General features: G+C 43.6%; 1 protein-coding gene across 1 annotated transcript; it reads right to left on the bottom strand.

The window, feature by feature from the left end:
• Positions 1 to 388: 388 nt before the first annotated feature.
• On the bottom strand, positions 389 to 19,133 carry ppp2r1bb (protein phosphatase 2, regulatory subunit A, beta b). The gene is made up of 15 exons (XM_024442061.2): positions 18,987 to 19,133; positions 17,984 to 18,074; positions 17,620 to 17,720; positions 17,203 to 17,435; positions 16,777 to 16,924; positions 16,330 to 16,485; positions 15,255 to 15,369; positions 15,058 to 15,128; positions 12,506 to 12,640; positions 9,745 to 9,918; positions 9,348 to 9,408; positions 3,777 to 3,931; positions 2,582 to 2,724; positions 2,159 to 2,250; positions 389 to 1,894 (listed from the first exon to the last, which is right to left on the bottom strand). The coding sequence occupies exons 1-15, from the start codon at positions 19,080 to 19,082 to the stop codon at positions 1,878 to 1,880; spliced, it is 1,788 nt and encodes a 595-aa protein (XP_024297829.1). The 5' UTR covers positions 19,083 to 19,133; the 3' UTR covers positions 389 to 1,877.
• Positions 19,134 to 20,261: the final 1,128 nt, after the last annotated feature.

Raw genomic sequence — 20,261 nt, 5'->3', positions numbered from 1 at the left:
TTAATGTTTTGTATACTCTTGTGTAGAACTGTCACCGACTTTTACATTACACCCATTTACACACGCTTAACTCAGGTCAGAATTAGGAGCTTTGGCGTGCCAGGCTAAACTTCCCTGCCGTTTTTGCTTCCCTGCCAGTGGCTTTCACATAGAGCCTGAAGCGAACTGGTGCACATGTACAGATACTGTGTGTGACAGCAGTCTAATCTTGCTCTTTGCAGTGCTGCTGTGCAAAGTCATTTCGCTCAATACCTTTAAGGCAACAAGATCTATAAACTTAAGGGTGTGCAGACAACTAAACAGTTACAACACTCAATGCAAAAGTGTATTTAGTTCAAGTAAAGAGTCACAATTGTGGAGAGAATTTAATAAAAACCAAAGCGGGGTATAAATGTTATGGGCCAATCAAGGTTTGTTTATTTAAGAGACCAATGAGAAAATGGGGAGGGAGACAGGAGGGAAAGACAAGTTTATTTTGACTGTATTCGACCAAATCATTCACACACACCCTTCCCATATTATATTATACAACCACCCACACACAGAGCCCTGCTATTCTCAGTGCTCCCCATCCTTTTAGCTTCAGTGGTCAGCCTTGTTCAACTGACTGAATGACAACCCGTGAGGAGTGATGCCTTGTCTTTAGAGAACACAAAACATCATTACAACATAAAATTAGGGCAATCAAGAGCTAAACCTTACGAAAGCTTACTAAAAAAACAACATTGCTCATCAGTAATTGGCACAAAGATTAAGAGCAAGAGAGATTGAACAAATTACACCCAATGCCCCCCACCCGTGTCAAAAAAATGACTCAGAAAAAGAAATAACACCAGTGATGAACTGAATACATAAACGAATCTATAATAAATCAAATGGGTGGTGGTGGTCCCCATTACTAATGGGACACTTCATGATTTGGGCAATGAGGTCCCTCTACTTCCCCAGTCAGATAAACATGTGGATACAATATGTATGGCTCTGCATGCAGTTTGAAGGAAGTTACTAACTACTACAGGCTTAATTGCTAACTAGAGTTAGTTAACGAATGCTCACAAAACTACCTCTAACTTCCTTTGTACCAGACATCGAGACATAAAAATGGCATCCCCAAGTTCATCTAACTCTGGGGAAGTAGATAAAGGGCAATTGCCAAAAATTCCGAAGTATCCCTTCACATTTCGATAGAACACGGTGTGTATTAATCATTTCTCAGACAAATTCAACTGTAATTCATTGCACACACACAGAACACCTGCGCAGGACAGAAAGCAAGGATGGGGTGTTGTGCAAACTGCTTTTATGAATACATGAGGAACATCCCCGAGGGGGGGGGGCAGCACATGTAAACAAAATATGCAGGTGTCTTAGCCTAGCAGTTCTTCGCGAGCAAATAAAACAGCCTTCCTCACCATCTGCTGCAGCAATAGCATCTGTCTAGCACTTGGACATGCAACCAAGAGCTGGCTCGCGTGTTCTGGGTGTTTCGTACAGAGAAATGTGGCAGCGAATGGGGCCGTGCTAATAGTAACGCTAGTCGGTGGCTATGTATGTAGGAGAGGAATGTGTGGGTCAAACCAGCAATGCTACTTATGCACAGTGGTCAGCATGCAATGCTTAAATGCATGTTTCATCACACTTGGAGAAGCAAAAGAGTTACAGCGAGGGGAAATTAGAAGCCTGTGCTTTTCCTGGACATTTTATTATCTCTGAGAGTAAAAAAAAAAAAAAAAAAGACAAATAGGTGTTAATAGGCTCCGTTAAGTCTCCGTACATCACCAGTTGCTCTTGAACATCAATAAATATATTGTGAAGTGTTTGCAATGTCACGACATCTTGGGTTGTTGTTTCCTCTGGATAGCCAAGCTTGGGTTGGTTTATGCCAGGGCCAGAACTAAGGGGAGAAATGAATCAGAATGACAAGATGGACTAACGTTCACATTGGGAAACACATTCAGCAGGGCACATTGTAGAACGCTCAGATACATATAATATAGGCCATTTCTAACAAACATGCGTTTGACATAGCACAAGGACTACCAGCAGCTCTATTCATGGACATTTCTATTGGCAATGTTCCACAACATGTGCCTAACTGAACGTGGACCTAGTGAGGCGACTTCATACAAGAAGAAAATGGACAGAGTAGTATACTTACCGCTTATAGCTTCCTGGGCAAAGTACTTAACATCCATATCTGTGTCTGTGTCTAGTTTCTCCAGGACTGGTTTCACCTCTGTCTGCAGAGCACTGAGAAAAATGAAACGTTTCACACAGGGCACACATTTTCCACACCCTCCCGTGCCATAATGGATTAGCTGACTGCAAGGACATACGGGTGGATATGGAGATCTGGGTCGTGTTCAGTAGACGCAAAACATACTGTCACAGAGTAACTCTAATGAGCATCCTTACTGGGCCAGTTCAGGCAAGAGCCTCATCGGTTTCATAATTTTTACTCCTGTTTTGTGCACACTGAACACAACCCTGATGTAGACTGTGGTCAAGTCATCGGAGATGGTTGTTCAGGTAGGTCTGAACGAGATGAACGAGGGCTTTGTGATGGACGAGGAGGACGTACTTGCTGTCAAGGACGGGGCCGATCTTCTGGAGGGACTTGGCCACATTGAAGCGCACGTTGGCCACCTGGTCGTTGGACATCTTGAGGACCACAGGCAGCATCTGCTTAGTGGTGATGTCCTGGCCACAGACCTCAGACAGAGCCTGGGGTGGATGACATAAAAACCAACAATGCATAAACAAATGATCGTTAGACACAAGTGACTAAATTACTCTGGATAAGAGCATCTGATAAATGCCTAAAATATCAGATTTAAAATCATGATAAATTACCAGAATAAATGACGGGGACAGTAAGGTACCTGCTAAAAAAGTATAATTGTTTTAGAATTAAAATGTTGGCCAAAAATGACTTGGTTTAAATCCATCTGAGGTTTAAGGAGATCAACCCTATACTACGAATCAGGTTAGAAGCGTAAGCGAGGTAACTGATCAATTCAGGGTTCAAATCGGGATAACTGGTCATACGAAAGTGGCTCACCTTTTAGCCATTTCTATGGCAACTGATCCTTCAGAACTAACCTGCTCCAAGGCAGGCCACTAACTCCACTTACCCTGAATGAAATGACTGAGCTGCGAGGTGAGGAGCAATGAAATCAGATTCCCTCCCTTTCGCAAAGTTTGCGTCATCATTCACTTCATTTGTGAGAGACAAATGATCACACGTTTTATGAATGAAATGTGTTATAGTCATATTAAAAAACCCATCTCACTAAACATTTAGTAATGACAGCAAGCATAAGAAAGTTCACGCATAGTAAAAGGTTTATATGACATAATACCATTATTTTATAGATGGGGGGGGGGGCAAAACAGCTATTTGTGCATTGATAAGCACCCCAAAGTCTGCATTAATGATATGTAATAAAAAAATGCACTTTAATATCCTACTTTATACCATAGCCTGCGAAATTTGCAAGAGCTTCTCTTTCATGTTGATTTCAGCAAAAGTCGTCACCGACTCTCCCATGGATTGATGATTCAGCGTCAACTCGAATAGTTTGGCGTTCAACTAGCCATGTGCGACATGCATGCAAAATTAAAAGCATGCTTGAGATGGAGGCAGCTACATGATCAATATCCACCTTGGTAATATGACTAGCTTTATATAAAAACCTGAGTAGATCTAGCTTCCATCGTATTATACGCCTAGTGTCTGAGGGTTTGTGTGTGGTGTACTTGTCAGGAGGACTCACGTTGATGCAGAAGAGCGTGGTCATCCTGTGCAGGTAGTTGGGGTCGTTGGCCATGCCCAGAACCTTGGGCACGATGGTGTTCTGGGCCCACTCGGCTCCAAACTTCTCCACCAGCTTCATAAGGTTACAGGTGGCTGCCTCGCGGATAGCGTATACTGTCGAAAACACACACACACTTTGAGACATTGGCCTGTAGCACTAGATAAACTACTAGGCCTAACTATTTTTAGTAGTAGGTGTAAAAAAAAAAAATGTAAGAAACTTTTAAAAAAGTGTTAGGGTTTTCCTTTACAAAACTATAATATTAATAGAACTAGGTGGACCTATTGACTTCGCAATTTAATTTGAGTAACGCTATCTAAAATGGAGATAAACATATTCAAACTCTATAAGCGAGTAGGTCGTCAGTACACTACTCAGGAAAAACCTGAGTACCCGGCACTTGCAAACATTGCTAGGTTTCTTGGTTCTTTTGAGTGCTTTTCTAGCCATTTGGCAGCCATCTTTGGATTATTGTCAGTTTGTTTGCCAAATAACAAATAAATAAAATGGAAAATCCCCAATTTGCATGGAAAACATGTCCATCAGTAATCGTGGCTAGAGAGGCTGGTGACTGCAGAACTGCTCAAAACACTCAATTGTGCCCAGAATACAGTGACATAACATCTGGGTACACACAAGCCTGATTACCTGATATTCAATACCGGCTTATAAACAGAGCGAGGGAGACCAGTGGGCCTGGGTAAAACACATTTCTAACCCACTGACAAACCTGGCCCTTTGGCTCCTAATACAGCCATAAAGAGACTGCTAGAGAGCCTAGCCGAGGCTAGAAGAGCATTGCCATTGGCCTATAGAACCCAAGGCTTTGGCGCTACAATGAGATATTAAAACCTGTGTGTGACTCTGGCCATGTCAGAAATCTGTCTGGGCAACTTCTTACTATAACTACATACGGTGTGCTAATCATATTACTTTGAACGTACTGTTTAGTATAAATGCAGTAAGCCACAAACTAGGCACACCCATCCTGAGAAATGTCATCCAATGCTTAATTGCGCCGTTTCCCACAATTCTTTCATTTTGGTACAGCCCATCCTCTTATCAGCTGTTGTCAAACAAGTGGGTTTGAAAAGACGCTTCTATTCCTTAATGTGCAGCGAATTCTACTAGATGAAGCCAAAATGAGGACATCCTGACATTTAAAAGCAACATCTTTATTGTTGAAATGTCATACAAAAACTTTCACTGAACAAAAATATAATATGCAACATGTAAAGTGTTGGTCCCATGAGCTGAAATAGATCACCAACATTTTCCAAACACACACAAAGCTTATTCTTCAATTTTGTGCACAAATTTGTTTAAATCCCAGTTAGTGAGCATTTCTCCATTGCCAAGATAATCCATGCACCTGGATTGACTTTTCCCGCGTAAACTCGGATTTGAGGGCCAAGTGGGGAGCCATGGCTGTTTTCAATGTTATCTTAGAGGCTTGATTGTCTCCGACTTAAAACACTTCCAACGAGATTTATAAAAATAAAAGAAAATGGGGGAAAAAGTGACATGGGCGGCAACATTTGATCATGTTAGGAAGAAGATTTGTATGGCACCATATACATGACCAGCTAATGTAAAAGTCCATAATATCAACAAAAGGGCCAAATGGACATGGAAGGGTAACCGTTGAGTGTAATTTTCTCTTACGCTATCGGTCATCAATAAAGTGTGTAACCAATAATATCTTATACTTCACAGAGTCGTGGCTGAACGACGACATTATCAACATACAGCTGGCTGGTTACACACTGTATCAGCAGGATAAAACAGCATCGACTCGTAAGACAGGGGGGGCGGACTACGCATATTTGTTAACAGCTGGTGCACGATGTCTAAGGAAGTTCAGGTTATGCTCACCTGAGGTAGAGTATCACTTAATAAGCTGTAAACCACACAATCTACCTACAGAGTTTACATCTGTATTTTTCATAGGAGTCTACATACCACCACAGACCGATGCTGGCACTAAGACCGCACTCAATGAGCTGTATTTCACTACAAGCAAACAGGAAATACTCATCCAGAGGCGGCGCTCCCAGTGGCTGGGGACTTTAATGCAGGGAAACTGAAATGTGTTTTACAAAATTTCTAACAGCCTGTTAAATGTGCAACCAGAAGAGGAGAGGCGGGGGGGGGGACAACAAAACAACTCTAGACCCCCTTTACTCCACACACAGACGTGTGCAAAGTGATCCCTCGCCCTCCATTTGGCAAATGTGACAATTCTACCCTCCTGATTCCTGCTTACGAGCAAAAATGAAAGCAGGAAGGACCAGTGACTCGATCAATAAAAAAGGGGTCAGATGAAGCAGATGCTAAACTACAGGACTGCTTTGCTAGCACAGACTGGAACATGTTCTGGGATTCTTCCCATGGCATTGAGGAGTACGCCACATCAGTCATCGACTTCATCAATAAGTGCGTCGATGACGTAGTCCCCACAGGCACTGTACGTACATACCCCAACCAGAAGGGATGGATTACAGGCAACATCCGCACTGAACTAAAGGCCAGAGCTGCCGCATTCAAGGAGCGGGAGCTTATAAGAAATCCCACTATGCCCACCGACGAACCATCAACCAGGCAAAGCGTCAATACAGGACTAAGACCGAATCGACGCTCGTCGGATGTGGCAGGGCTTGCAAGCCATTACAAGAACAAAAGGGAAGCACAGCCAAGAGACACAAGCCTACCAGACGAGCTAAACTACTTCTATGCTCGCTTTGAGGCAAATAACACTGAAACATGCATGAGAGCACCAACTGTTCAGGATGACTGATCTCGCTCTCCGCAGCCGATGTGAGTAAGACCTTCATACAGGTCAACATTCACAAGGTCGCAGGGCCAGGCGGATTATCAGGGCGTGTACTGCGAGCATGCGCTGACCAACTGGCAACTGTCTTCACTGACATTTTTAACCTCTCCCTGTCTGAGTCTAACACCAACATGTTTTAAGCAGACCACCATATTCCCTGTGCCCAAGAACACTAAGGCAACCTGCCTAAATGACTACCGACCCGTAGCACTCACACGTGTAACCATGAAGTAGTTGAAAGGCTGGTCATGGCTCACGTCAACACCATTATCCCAGAAACAATAGACCCACTACAATTTGCATACCACCCTAATAGATCCACAGACGATGCAATCTCTATTGCACTCCACACTGCCCTCTCCCACCTGGACAAAAAGAACACCTATGTGAGAATGCTATTCATCGACAACAGCTCAGTGGAGCAGATTGTGTGTGTCAAGTTCCTTGGCGTCCACATCACCAACAAACTAGAATGGTCCAAACACACCAAAACATTCATGAAGAGGACAAGACAAAACCTATTCCCCCTCAGGAGACTGAAAAGATTTGGCATGGGTCCTCAGATCCTCAAAAAGGTTCTACAGCTGCACCATCGAGAGCATCCTGGCTGGTTGCATCACCACCTGGTATGGCAACTGCTCAGCCTCTGACTGCAAGGCACTAGAGGGCAGTGCATACATCCCAGTACATCACTGGGGCAAAGCTTTCTGCCATCCAGGACCTCCATACCAGGCGGTGTCAGAGGAAGGCCTTAAAAATGGCCAAAGATTCCAGCCACCCTAGTCATAGACTGTTCTCTGCTACTGCACGTTAAGCAGTACCGGAGCGCCATGTCTAGGTCCAAGAGGATTCTAAACAGCTTCTACCCCCAAGCCATAAGACTCCTGAACATCTAATCAAATAGCTACACAGTTTGATTCAACTGCAGGGATGTCCACCAGAGCAGTTGCCAGATAATTTCTCTACCATAAGCCGCCTCCAGCGTCATTTTAGAGAATTTGGCAGTACGTCCAACTGGCCTCACAAACGCCGACCACGCAGACACGGGACCTCCACCTAATAAGGCCCTTTTGAGGGGAAAACCCTTATTCTGATTGGCTGGGCCTGGCTCTCAAGTGAGTTGGTCTATGGCTGCGTCCCTGCCCAGTCATGTGAAATCCATAGATTGGGGCCTAATGAATTTTCCAATCGACTGATTTCCTTATATGAATTGTAACTCTGTAAAATTGTTGAAATTGTTGCACTTATGTTTTTGTTCAGTATATTTAGCCTACTATTTAAAATGCAAGTACAGGTATTTGGACTGTGTCTGACAAATGTATAGGGAATGTTCAACTATTGACCCATCTGCATCCTGTTTCTTCTATTCTACAGCCATGATGGTTGTCCATAAAGCCAGAAGGGAAATGGGGGATATGGTAATGTTAGGTAGATTGCGTTATGCATAGCGGAGAAAATGCCTCGACACTGACAATGGGTCAGTTTCGCATTTAGGAGGTTAGGATTGGGGGAGGCAATCCTGATCCTAGATCTGTAGCTTGGAAAAACTGTTGACCAGAGCTAAAGTCTTCCATGCTGAAATTTAAGCAGGTTTTCTGAGGACAAACAGAACCTAGTCTAAACACTGAGGACAGCTCTCAGAAGACATTTATTTCTAAACAGGATTACTAAAGATGCACTCGAGCGATAGGCCAACAACAGATTCAATCTTGCTGTTCAAGGCTTTATAGACTGGTTGGCTGACAATGTCACGAATATGATGCGCGCATCGATTTGGCTGAAGGGTGTGAGTTATGATTGAATGGTCAGATAGTTTAACAATAACAAGAAGCTGAACCACAGGTGGCTCGTTGGTAACGTGTGTTGTTTTGACTGATGTTTTGCAGTGCTTCCCCTATAATCAAATTGCCACTCATTTAAAGCAGCCCCCATGGTTTAACACACCGCGCCCCCCCCTCCATATTTGCCAGTTACTCACAGATAAAGTGCATTCGGAAAGTATTCAGACCCCCCAAATAATTAAAGGGCAACAGTAAAATAGCAATAGCGAGGCTATATACAGGAGGTACCGGTAAAGAGTCAATGTGCGGGGGCACCAGTTAGTCGAGGTAATTTGTACATGTAGGTAGAGTTATTAAAGTGATTATGCATAGATAATAACAGAGTAGCATCAGCGTAGAAGAGGATGGGGCACTGCAAATAGTCTGGGTAGCCATTTGATTAGATGATCAGGAGTCTTATGGCTTGGGGGTAGAAGCTGTTTAGAAGCCTCTTGGACCTATACTTGATGCTCCGGTATCCCTTGCCGTGCGGTAGCACAACATTGAATTTAACTTGCTCAGCTAGAGAGGAGAGGGCAGGAGAGACATTAAGGAGAGCACATTTCCCTGGCCTCTCCCAGTCCAAGTCACTGGGTTCTTATCAGACCTTTGTCATTGGCACAGCCATGAGGCTGAGAGCTGCAGCCTGACACGTCTCTCTCTCTCTCCCCCCAAACCAGAGGATGCGGGGGAGGAGGGAAGCTGGAGAAGAACTGCTAGCTGAGACAGCAGCATGGGACATGATCCGTTTGGGACGTGACCCACCTCTGTCCAATGTTGGAGTCCTTCTACTCCCGCCGACTTCTCACGGTGTGGACACAGAAGTAAAATGCATTGAACAGGGAGTGGTGTGTATTAGTGTGGGGGGGTTCTTACCGTGGTCAATGAGCCATGCCATGCAGAGGGTGTTCAGCTTCTCATCAAAGAACTCCACTCCCTGGAGTAGAGATTAGAAGTGAATATATTTCTAAACAATTTTCAAATAAAATCCAAACATGGAAGCAACACTATTACTGAATAGTAATTGAGGGTATGTCACTTTCTACATAGAAATCACAAATAAAGCTAGCTGAATTACTTACACATTGCATAGCATTTTTTTAACAATGATTTTGGTGACCAGCACTTGCCCACCATGAAATGCAGAACACACGCATGGCACATTTGATCAAAAGTAGTGCACTATGTACGGAATAGGGTGCAAGGGCTCTGGTCACAAGCAGAGCACTATGTAGGGAATAGGGTGCCGTTTGGGACGCAACCGAGGACTCACCAGCTGTCCGGCCAACAGGGGCATATACTCGATGATGGCCAGGCGGACCCTCCACTTGGCGTCCTCAGCCAGCTCCACGATAGCAGGCAGCAGCGACTGGGAGAGCTGGCGGATGCCGATCACCTCGTTGACACAGTCCAGGTTGGAGATGATGTTGAGGCGCACCTCAGGGCACTGCAGGGAGAAAGAGGGAGATGGAGAAAAAGAGCAAGAAAGAAAGGGAGAGAGAAGAGGGAGCAGTGAGAGGGATCTCTTGTATGAGTCTTGGGGATAATTACATTAGGGAACATTACATGTCATACGTCCTTCAAGAATGAAAGCCCTTTTATTTCAAGTGTTCTTCAGTGGCAAAAATCTTTGCGACAGAAAATCTGGGCTATTGCTTATGCTTCCCCATCTGCTGGTAATGACGCCTTTCTTGGCTCCAATCTCAACATGATATTAGCAACAACGGCTAAAAGAATTGCCAAAGACATTCCGCTCGTTCCCAACTCATGCTGCCAGTCCCAGACCCTTGATTCTTAGCCTCCGAATGTGCAGACACATTTCACATCAAGCTTTTTGTGAAACAAATAGGATACGACAGAGTTGGCAGCCAGCTGAGGGACAGTACAAAATCCAATAACTAAATATTTGGAGTAGAAATATTGACGAAAACAGATTATTTTTTATATCCGTGAGTCATTCGGGCTGTTTTGCAACTCAGTTGTCCGTTTTGACTGTAATCCTTTATGACACAAACCCTGTCAACTCAGCGTTGGCTGCAAGGCAAACTAGAACATCTTTTAATAGTAAGGCTGCCATAGATGACAGCCAATCGTATCTGTGTATTTGTGCACCTTTATTTTTGTTGCAGGGCAGTTTGCGTCATCTGCCCAAACCTTTCCACTCCAGTATCAATAAGCCACCAGAAATACAGTGCCTTAAATATACCCCTGGACCTTTTCCACATTGTTACATGACAGCCGTATTCTAAAATGGATTAAATGAATAACAATCCTCAATCTACACACAATACCCCATAATGACAAAGCGAAAACAGGCTAGAATTATATATATATTTTTTAACAAACAGAACCTTACCTTATTTACATAAGCATTCAGACCCTTTGCTATGAGACTTAAAATTGAGCTCAGGTGCATCCAGTTTCCGTTGATCATCCTTGATTGGTGTCCACCTGTGCCAAATTCAATTGATTGAACATGATTTGGAAAGGCACACGTGTCTATATAAAGGTTCCGGGGTTGACCATGCGTGTCAGAGCAAAAACCAAGCCACGAGGTTGAAACTGCCTCCCTCCATAGAGCTCGAATACATTTTGAAAAGATTTCTGCAGCATTAAGGGTCCCAAAGAACACAGTGGCCTCCACCATTCTTAAACGGAAGTTTGGAACCACCAAGACTCTTCCTAGAGCTGGCCACCTGGGCAAATTGAGCAGGGGGTTGACCAAGAACCCAGTGGTCACTGACAGAGCTTTAGAGTTCCTCTGTGGAGATGAGAAAACCATCTCTGCAACACTCCACCAAATCAGACCTTGATGGTAGCGGCCAGACGGAAGCCACTCTTCAGTGAAATGCACATGATAGCCCACTTGGAGATCGCCAAAAGGCACCTAAAAGACTCAGACCATGAGAAACAATTCTTGATGAAACCAAGAATAAACTCTTTGGCCTAAATGCCAAGCATCACGTCTGGAAGAAACCTGGCACCATCTCTACAGTGAAGCATGGTGGTGGCAGCATCATGCTGTGGGGATGTTTTTCAGCAGCAGGGACTGGGAGAATAGTCAGGATCGAGGCATAGATAAACAGAGCAAAGTAGAGAGAGATCCTTGATGAAAACCTGCACCAGAGCACTCAAGACCTCCAACCGGCGTGAAGGTTCACCTTCAACAGGACAATGACCCTAAGCACACAGCTAAGACAAAGCAGGAGTTACTTTGGGACAAGTCCCAATGTCCTTGAGTGGCCCAGCCAGAGCCCAGACTTGAACCCAATCCAACATCTCTGAAGAGACCTGAAAATAGCTGTGCAGGTACGCTCCCCATCCAACCTGACAGAGCTTGACGGGATCTGCAGAGAAGAATGGGGAAAAAACTCCCTAAATACAGGTGTGCCAAGCTAGTAGCATCATACCCAAGAAGACTTGAGGCTGTAATCACTGCCAAAGGTGCTTCAAACTAGTGAATAAAGGGTCTGAATACTTACGTAAATGTGATCAGTGTTTTAATTTGAATATATTTGGAAACATTTCTCCCCAAAAAATGTTTGCTTTGTCATTATGGGGTATTGTGTGTAGAGTGATAAGAAAAACAAATCAATTTTAGAATAAGGCTGCAACGTAACAAGCTGCGGAAAAGGTCAAGGGGTCTGAATAATTCCAAAGGAACTGTACGTAAATGTAGTCGGCTAGCGCCGAAGTCTTATGTCATCTGGATTTTGGCTGTGATACAGGCCACATTTAGGAAGGATATGTCAGAATGAAACCACACAGAATGAAAACCTCAAACAGCCTAACACCACTACAACAAATATCACCAGGAAAAAGATTCAAACCCTATCAGGGTCATCCCTTGGTTTATACTCCGGTAGGGAGCCAGTCAGGTACATCTGATCCTGAACAAGGCCAATAGCATTAGACGATATTAAGGGGGTGATCAGACTCCAAGTCGAAACCAGTCCCTACCAGTTTCAGCCTATTTTCTGCCATTTGGTGCCTAATGAACAGAACGAATAGGAGAAGTAGTGATTGGTGTTTACCTCGTCCTTGAGCTGGGCCAGGAACAGAGGCAGCAGGTGCTCCACTGTGTTGTCTTTGCCCAGGATAGTGGACAAGCCCATGATGACAGAGGCCAGGGCAGACTTCACATGCTGGTTGGTGTCAGACACCAGTTCCTGTCAGGAGAGAAAGAGTCAGACATTTCAGTGGAAAGGGAGAGCAAATCAAGTATTTTCAAATAGGGCAATATTATATGACAATATTACTGCTACATTGATATTTCCCTCGGGAGAAAAGGGGCATCGAAAAAAAAAGTTAGAGAAGCACTATGACAATGTTCCTCAAGAGGCGTATAAAGTCAACATCCTGCCCATAGAATACGGTGCCGTTGTGGACAGGGTAAGTGCAAACTAGCCTCTGTGTTGAAATGAATCATATGTTTACACAAGCTGACCCGGCGCTGTGAAGCATAATGTGCTCTACAGACCAGGCATTCACACTATATACACACACACACACACTGCTGTGTGTGGACACCCCTTCAAAATTAGTGGATTTGGCCAGTTCAGCCACATCCATTGCTGACAGGTGTATAAAATCAACCACACAGCCATGCAATCTCCATAGACAAACATTTGCAGTAAAATGGCCCGACTGAAGAGCTCAGTGACTTTCAACGTGGCACCGTCACAGGATTCCACCCAGTCTATTTGTCAAATGTCTGCCCTACTTGAGCTGCCCGGTCAACTGTAAGTGCTGTTATTGTGAAGTGGAAATGTCTAGGAACAACAGCTCAGCCAAAGTGGTAGGCCACACAAGCTCACAGAATGGGACTGAAGAGTGCTGAAGCTCATAAAAATGGTCTGTCCTCGGTTGCAACACTCACTACAGAGTTGCATACTGCTTCTGTTCGTCGGGAGCTTCATGAAATGGGTTTCCATGGCTGAGCAGCCATACACAAGCCTTAGCCCACCATACGCAACGCCAAGCATCGGCGTGGAGTGGTGTAAAGCTCACCACTATTGGACTCTGGAGCAGTTGAAACTCGTTCTCTGGAGTGATGAATTAAGCTTCACCATCTGGCAGACCGATAGACTAATCTGGCACCTGAACAAATGCACAGTCCACCAAACTGTAAAGGTTTAGGGCTATTTCATGGTTCGGACTAGGCACAATAGTTCTAGGGAAGGGAAATCTTAACGCTACAGCATTCTGTGCCTCTAACTTTGTGGAAGGCCCTTGCCTGTTTCAGCATGGCAATGTCCCTGTGTACAAGGCAAGGCCCATACAGAAATAGTTTGTCTAGATCAGTGTGGAAGAACTTGACTAGCCTGCAGAGCCCTGACATCAACCCCATCAAACACCTTTGGGATTAATTGTAACACCGACCGTGAGCCAGGCATAATCTCCCAATATCAGTGCCCAACCTCACTAATGCTCGTGGCTGAATGAAAGAAAGTCCCGCAGCAATGTCCCAACATCTAGTGGAAAGCCTTCCCAGAAGAGTGGAGGCGGTTATAGCAGCAAAGGGGAGGGGCCAACTTCATATTAACACCCAAGATTTAAGAACGAGATACAGTGGGGCAAAAAAGTATTTAGTCAGCCACCAATTGTGCAAGTTCTCCCACTTAAAAAGATGAGGCCTGTAATTTGCATCATAGGTACACTTCAACTATGACAGACAAAATGAGAAAAAAAAAGGCCTCATCTTTTTAAGTGGGAGAACTTGCACAATTGGTGGCTGACTAAATACTTTTTTGCCCCACTGTATTTGACGAGCAGTATCCATATAATGTCAGTGTTTTTCCACTGGTTCTTTTCTCAATTGCTTTCATGAAAACAGTTTGTCATTTATCCGACATAAGTTAATAGCTGCACCGAGCTCATATACTTTCAGTCATATTTGGACCAGCTTTAAATAACAGTTAATAAGGATTTGGGATTTGACTAAAGATGGTATAGGCTAAAATTGTACTTTTGTATTTTATGCTAGAGTTGTTCCTAGAAGAGCTGTTATTTCCCCAAAATGTATATTTCCTAAACAAAAGGGATGTCATTTAAACTCAGGAACCAACCAGTGCGTTCCAACACAGACAGTGGAATAGGAGTTGTGTGGTGATTTGGTAGACATTTTAAATACAACATTGCCCCCTGCAGTCCAAAGGCTATACTGAGCTCAAGTCCTCATCTCCTCACAAGCCCCCAAACTACAATGCATAATATCCTCCCAGTTCACTTATAGAAAGTACAGCCAAAAACAGGTTAATCAGTTTAACACTCATGCTAGAAATTGATTTGCGGGTGTCTAAAAATATCCGCTGCCTGCGCATTTGCACTTCTGAACAAGATCATTTGCTTAACTCGTGTTATTGTCGAGACTTCAGAACACATGACTGTTCGCCTAAAGCACGACAGCTTGATAAAAATAAAAAAAATGTTAAGATTAATGCTTTTTTAAATTGTCTCTTCGTAAGTCATGGGTGCTAGGAGTTACTTCCATCAAGTGAGAAATTGACAGGTCAAAGAAACCAGGACAAGCTAGCAGAATAAAAGAGGGATAAAAGTGAACTGTGGCTGTTTTTTTTATATATACCTTGACACAGGGCAGAATGTGAGTCATGATAATGGTCTCTCTGCTGTCTTCTGGAAGGTTCTCGCAGAACTCTGAGGAAAGAAATGGGGTTTATAAATACTGCGGTCTATTAGACGTTTAAAGCTTTTCATTCAAACAGTTATTTTTCATTTCAACAGAGGCTTTCTTTGACTGGCGGATATAGTCCATACACTCACCCTTGACCTTGTTGGCAGCGGCGGCTCGGACCTCAGCCTCGCAGTCCTTTAGCAGATTCTGGAAGGCTGGGACCAGGTCGTTCTTGGTGATCTCTGGGCCCACCGCTTTCTGGAGCTGTGGAATCAGTGACATGGCAATTAACATCCATCACTAAACCTTTGTGCCAGACTCCATGACCAACACACTCAACTGATGGGATTCGGGTTGGGAACGCACAGGCTACAAAGTCCATGGTGGCAAGGTGGAAAGTGCACAAAACTATTTGCCATTTAATTTGTGTGGAAGTTTCCTGCAAACTGTTAAATTGGACAAGGGAACTTCTACCACAGACATAGCAATTAACATCCAGCAGACATCTCCATCTACAGCTTTGACATGATCCCACCTTCAAACCTTACTCTGAGATTTGCTGATCAACACACTAAACTAATGGGATTTCAGGTCGGGAACCCAGGCTACCAAAGACCATGGTGGTGAGGGGGAAAGTGGTAGAAAACCTTTCAGTTAAGTGTGGTGCACAAAAAAAAATGTGTGAGGTATCCTGAAAGCTTTCACATTGATTGACTGAACTTCTACATCATATTATTGAACAGTGGCAATATGTCCCATTTTATACTAAATGACAACAGAAGGTCATATGGGTTAGCAATCAATGTGTTAGTGTAATGAAGTTAAGTGGCAATGAGGACATCAAGAATGTTCTACACTGGGGGACTAAGAACATTACAGGGCCCCATAACAGTCCTGCTATTTATGTCCACTCTACTTTCCCCTTGCAGCATTGTATTACTTAAGTTCAATACAGTAAAGCAACGTAAAATATAAAACGCCTAGACTAAAATGACAGCAAAAATAATGCAAATACCTCTGACTAATTTTTAAAAATTCTTAAAATGCCCCCTTTTTTTCTACAACTGGGCATACTAAAAACTACTAAAAGAACCATTTTAAAGTGACCACTTGTGAAGCATTGAACGTCGTCCCCCATTGCTTCCGTTCCAGGTTGGGTAAAGCAGCAAATATTTTCGAGGCATTATGGCTACATGCAGCATATCAATGTTTCCATATGCTCACCTCAGAGAACTTGTCAGCCACCATGTAGCGGACCCTCCAGGACTTGTCCTCAGCGGCCTGGCGCAGGGTGGGCATCACCAGCGTCTCCAGGTCCTCCTGGGGCAGCAGTGTGGCGATGCTCACACAGGCTTCCACAGCCAGCAGGCGCACTGAGTCCTACAGGCAGGGGGACAATGGGATTATTTCTCATTCTGTGCCAATTTAATAAAATGGTGTAACTGCTGAGGCGTTGGGGTTAACAATAGCTAGACCAGTTGTGAGTCCCAGGTGGGGCTACCTACTGAATTCGCAGAAATATTCATCCATCCCCATTCAGAACCAGCTAATATGTATGGCCATGTTATTTCTATTGGCCAGTCGATTTAGGAATTGTGTGGTAGAACTCCAGGCACTTCCCACCGCAATGTCACAGAATGCCCTGTGCGCTTGTAGAGTACATGTATGTACCTGCTCATCGGAGGCCAGTGCGGTGAAGAGCGAGATGATGTCACTCTTGACATAGTCCAGCTCCAGAACCTTGGCGAATTCCCCAAGCTTGGAGGCTGCGGCGCGACGTACCATGGGAGTGTCATCTGAGCACAGAGTGCGGAAATGCCTGTGGAGAGAACATGCCACCCACCATCAGACCATAACTCCATTGTATCTCCTCTACACAAAAAGAGTAGCTAAACATCCCGATCTGATTGACTTGGGACTGGAAGGCTAGTATGTGTAACTACAGGAGATGGGGGCATGGGACCCCTGATATGAGACAAAGTAATGTCCGCAATTCTAATATTATGCTCCTAGTGATTATAGTGGGGGACACATAATAGACCATATTTCAATCGCTAATCATATCTAAACTACAACTCTCCTGATATAGCTACTCACTGGCGAATTTCAGCCTTGACGGTGCTGGACACGCGGGGGTAGCAGACGCTGAACAGGCCACAGGCAGAGGTGCGGGAGGTGAACCAGTCACCACTGGCCAGCCTCTTCACCAGGGGCTCAAAGTGCACCTCCAGGTCCACAGGAGAGTGCTCCTGGGAGATCTTACGCAGAGACTCCACAGCCTTGTCTCGCACCACCGTTTCCTCCACGGTAGCCAGGCTCTCCAGCGGCGGCTGCGGAAGAAAGACAAAGGGACATAAGTCTGTGTATGTAGCGTAGCTGACTGGATATGTTGAGATAGGTGTGTGTATATACATGGGTTAACTCTGTAAAATTGTGTTGTAAGGTCTACATGTTGATTATCTGTATGCATCTTATATGCTCAATACCAAATTTGTTTTTTTAACAGATACGTACCAGCAGACAGTGAACATATTCAGGGCCTCCCACCAGCATGGTGAAGTTGCCCAGCTGCTCAGCCAAGGCAAGAAGCACCTCATCCTCATCATAGATGGTGTCTACAAGAGGTCAGGTGTTGAACATAATTGAAAGAGTGGGGGCACGGGGGATTGGCATGACAACACAATTAGATGGATGAATTCTACTGGCTTCAACGCATGCTATCTCAGAACAATTTCCAGCAAAGTGACAATGCTAATGCTGGTTGTGCAATGTCCTGTGAATCTCTTTAAAGAGTGTTGACTCAGTCAGAATTATTAGCCTTTCACACATCTTGACTCTTGATGATGGCTGTAACTGGGGACTTAAGGTGAGGACATACCTGTGAGGAAGGGGAGGAGTTCAGTGCGGGTCCTCTCCACTCCAAGGGCCAATGCGATGGTAGACAGCTTTTTGATACTGTTCAGTCGCAACTTGGAAAGTAAACAATGCCAGATGATGTTATTACATGAAATTTACAAGAGAGGCCACCATTAGCCATAAAAAGATTCTTCGCATTTCAGTGAGGCGAACTATGAAGACTATTTCAGATATGAGCATTTCAAAGAGAAATGAATTCCCTTTTAGGTGCCTTCCTTACAAACATAACTTTTTTTCTAGAGAATAGATAACGTGTGTGTTTTGTAATGCTTTCAGACACCAAAGCAAGATGCAGATATATTACATAACTAACGTTAACTAGTTAGTTACAACATGAAAATAATGATCATCTCACTACCATTACCAGGGTGGAGCTGGATGACTGTCGGGTACATGAAGGAAGGAAGCTTCCTTGTAATTATGTAATTAGCAGGTATATACATGTATGAGCTTGCTAATCAGCATACAGTAACGTTGTGTGTACATTGTACATTTTAATACTTCAATAACAAACAAGTAGCTAGGTTAATTTACAAGTTAGCATGCGAATTGGAGCTAGATAGCTAACGTTAGTTAGTTCGCTGCTAACTACTGACTGTAGCATAGATAGCCCGGCACAATAGCTAGCTAAACAAGTGACCCAGTAGTAACTAGCTAACGTTAGCTAGCACCAGTTACTTTTATACACCGCAAATAACTACTTAGTTATCTAGCTATACATTTTGGACAGTAACTAAATACGACATGCAGCTATTCCGTTTGATATTTATCACACCATGTAACACGCTTATAGCCAGCTAACGTTAGCCAGACTGGGTGCGCCAGGGCTGAGATTTCATGAACAGGCCAAAAGGCCTAACGTTAGCTAACGATCCTTTTTTAAATCAGACATGTATTAAGTAAAATAAACAAAACCAATATAATATCCCAAACGAACGTCTTATGATCAGAGCATCGGTGATTACCTGCACATCCTCATTACGAAGCTCGTCAATGAGAACCGCGATGGGGTAGAGAGAATCGTCTCCATCAGCTCCTGCCATTTTGGATTTATGTTGCATTAAATGAAAAGAGATTCACTACGGGGTTTCTTATAAACAACCACCACCAGGGGCCTCCTTTCTCCACGGACTTGTGTCGTCGTCACAAGTTACCACAGTTACAAATTCATAAACCCCGCCTATTTATTTTTTATTTTACTAGGCACGTTTCTACCATTCTTAAAATCAGATTTTAAACCTAACCACACTGCTAACCTTATGGCTGACCCTAAACTTAAATTAAGCCCAAAAAGCACTTTATTTTCATGAATTTTTATGATATAGACAATTTTGACTGTAGCATGGATGCGATAGTTGATGTTCTCGCTGGATTTGCATGTTCACCAAAAAGGCCCCGGAACCTGTGTATGGATCTGAGAAGTAATTTGAATAAGACTGAGCATTTTGTTGAGTTTCTTAGTTTACGTATTATGAGCATATTTAGATAGGAAGAGGCGAAGCAATGGGGATGATTGGGTCCGAAATCTATATTCTCCAGTAAGTAGCGTTTTGTCCCATATACCTAGCCAGGAGTTTTTGTTTGTAGGTCAATGAGAGAGCGTTTAATAGATCCCAACGGTGGGAGTGTCATAATACCCGTACACCTAGCGGTCAAACAGGAAAACGGTTCCAATCTTTTATCCACCATTAATTTTTCCTATATGGGATTTTAGAAACAAATAAATAAGAACTGTGTTTCATGTAGGCTACTTCCGCCGCCTCGCTTCGCGTTCCTCAGAAACTATGCAGTATTTTTTTTTTTATGTGTTTTTTTTTTTACATTGTTACCCCAGGAAGTTTTAGGTTTTATTACATACAGTCGGGAGGAACTATTGGATATCTTGCCTATGCCGTTCGGCCATCACTCATTCATTCCTTTACACTTGTGTGTATAAGGTAGTTGTTGTGAAATTGTTAGGTTAGATCACTAGCATTAACATCTGCTAACCATGTGTATGTGACAAATAAGATTTGATTTAACCATGGCATGATGTTTTGATAACCATGTAAATCTCTTTCAGACACAGTGACTTATCAATATATTCAGCTCTATTTACTCTGATTCAAAATGAAAATTAGCATCAAAGTAGACATCATGCAAGACTGCAAAATCCCTGCATGTCATCTCTAGCTGACATCTTTACTAACATGTATTGTGTCAATTTAAAACTGGCCCAAAACAGTTCACAGAATTGTCCA

This window comes from Oncorhynchus tshawytscha, linkage group LG13, assembly GCF_018296145.1.
Source record: "Oncorhynchus tshawytscha isolate Ot180627B linkage group LG13, Otsh_v2.0, whole genome shotgun sequence".
Classification (NCBI taxonomy): domain Eukaryota; kingdom Metazoa; phylum Chordata; class Actinopteri; order Salmoniformes; family Salmonidae; genus Oncorhynchus; species Oncorhynchus tshawytscha.
The sequence above is the reverse complement of the archived record's forward strand: the minus strand, read 5'-3'. Positions and strand labels throughout refer to the sequence as shown.